Source organism: Laccaria bicolor, genomic scaffold, assembly GCF_000143565.1.
Source record: "Laccaria bicolor S238N-H82 LACBIscaffold_23 genomic scaffold, whole genome shotgun sequence".
NCBI classification, from domain to species: domain Eukaryota; kingdom Fungi; phylum Basidiomycota; class Agaricomycetes; order Agaricales; family Hydnangiaceae; genus Laccaria; species Laccaria bicolor.
In genome coordinates this window covers 529373-531534 of record NW_001889894.1, presented here as the reverse complement: position 1 = coordinate 531534, position 2162 = coordinate 529373, and the positions used below count along the sequence as shown (strand labels likewise).

The following is a 2162-nucleotide window of genomic DNA, read 5'->3' as shown; positions in this document are numbered from 1 at the left end:
ACAGTGCACAATTAGGTTGGGAACTGTTTCCCACGCTTTTTGGGCCAGAAGAGTTAATGGCTAGCAGGGTGTTGTCATTGTTAATGATGATGTTCGCATATTTCCCAATTGGGAAAGTCATTACATAATATCACTTTGGTTTGTAGTGTCTGCTTTTTTCATTACAACACCTTGTAGTGTCCGCTTTATTGATTAGAAAATTGTGTAGTGTCCACTTTTTTCATTACAACACATTGTAGTGTCTGCTTTATTCATTAGAAAATTGTGTAGTGTCCGCTTTATTCATTAGAAAATTGCACTTCAGTCACCCATTTTAGGGTACCTATGAGGTATATGAATTCTTTGATTTAGGGGACCTCCATGGTACCCATTCCAAGGGTGGTATATACGTTTCTTTGTGTCTTAGGCTATGGCTCGGGGTGCTAAAGGCAAGGCCGCCAAGGCTCCGAAGCCTGTGATTCCAACCATTGACTGGATTGGAAATAACAACGCCCTTATCTGGAAGCTCCTCAATGAGATTGAGAAGAAACAGAACTGCAGCGTGCTTTATGGCTCTAAGGTGTGTATCTGGTAGGCCTCCATAGCTTAAATGAGGACTGATTCTCCTCATCTTGTAGAAAGTGCTTGAAGACAGCAAGATCAAGGTGTACAAGCGCATCAGCGAGGCCATCCTTCCAGAATGGTATGCGCTCGATCCGGATGCAATCGGAAACCGCATGAAGAACAAGGCTGAAGAGTACGTCGCAAATATAATTTATATACCATGCGCTAGCTGATGCCCCACCTATTAAGCTTGTACGCACGGTACAAAAAGGAGATCAAGAGGCTTCAGCAGACTGGAGGCGGGCTGGGTGGTAACGACGATAGCCCAGACGATCCGGATGACGTGAACGAATACCTCACTTGTTACATTCCGAACACGGGGCCGGACATAACGACAACTCAGGAAGCATTGAATGTCTGGGGTGCGTAGCATCATAGATGACATCAACAAGGCATTTCCTTACTTCGCTGCCATGCATCGCTACTTGTCGACTCGTCCGAATGCGATCCCTCCCATTGTAACGACTGGCGTGGGTCCCGAGGGACGCAAAGTCACGCATTATCAAGCTCCCTGCGGAAACTTCGGTGCGGGTGGGAATGAAGACAACATCGACCCTCAGCTTCGTTCCACAGTGACAACTCAAGCTGGTGCACCTCAGCCAGACGTCACTGATGCCACCCACCAACGATTACCCTTAGGCGACATTTCCGTCGACAATCGTGCTATTCCTGAGGCCCCAACACCAGCCGTGACCCCCAGTGCCCCTCCCATGACTCCAGCTCGACCACCACCTCAGTCCACCCCAGGAGGGAAAGAGAATACTGCTCCTGTGACAGGAAAGAAGGGCCCAAAGGAATCGTCATTTGTCCTGGCTTCTATAGTTGAGACCGCGAAGAGCTCGATCAAGAAGATTCCCCAAAAACGGAGCTTTGAAGAAACTCTGTGTGAGATCTCGCAGTTCGTATTCATTTTGATTGCTATTCTCTATTGCTCACCATGGTTCAGGCAAAATATGGAGGCTGCAAATAATCGGGCAGCTGTTCTGAATCAGCAAAACGAGCGCCGTCTGAGGCTTGAGGAACTCGAGCAGTGTATCAAGCTCCACACCCTTGGGGTATACTCTAAGGAGGAGCTTTTAAACCTGCTACGTGACCTTGATGGTTCCCAGCCAGCACCAAAGAGGGTCTGTCCCCGATCCCCCTCGCCTCGCTGGGACATTGAGAATGACGGCTTCGAGCTCAATGATTAGGACTATTACCCTTTCTACGAAAGCACCTCTGCGTCACCCTCTTACATTCACTGTGTTACCTTCTTCACCACGTCCTGTGTTACCCACCTGTGTCACTCTTCTTTTCTTGCATTGTCACCTCTATTCATTAACTACTCAGGTATCTGTCCTATATACCCAATTTATAACCCTCGTTTACATTATTTTATATCCATGTAATATCTACTCTTGATAGTATGCTAATAGCTCAGCTGTCAATCTCTGCCTTTTCAATTCTCCTGCCTCTGTCAAATCTCCATCAAAGGCTAGTGCAGGGTCTCCACGATCCTATCTTTCTTCTGCTCTGGTATGTAGGGGTGCAAATGCTACACCTGATGCATAACCCTCAAC

The 2162-nt window shown here is 47.4% G+C and overlaps 1 protein-coding gene across 1 annotated transcript; it reads left to right on the top strand.

Moving 5' to 3' along the window:
* Window positions 1-409: 409 nt before the first annotated feature.
* Window positions 410-1793, top strand: LACBIDRAFT_329790 (uncharacterized protein; the record flags this gene model as incomplete). Its single annotated transcript, XM_001884002.1, has 4 exons — window positions 410-559; window positions 618-736; window positions 793-965; window positions 1111-1793. 4 exons carry the CDS (start codon window positions 410-412, stop codon window positions 1791-1793), a joined length of 1125 nt encoding a protein of 374 aa, XP_001884037.1.
* Window positions 1794-2162: the final 369 nt, after the last annotated feature.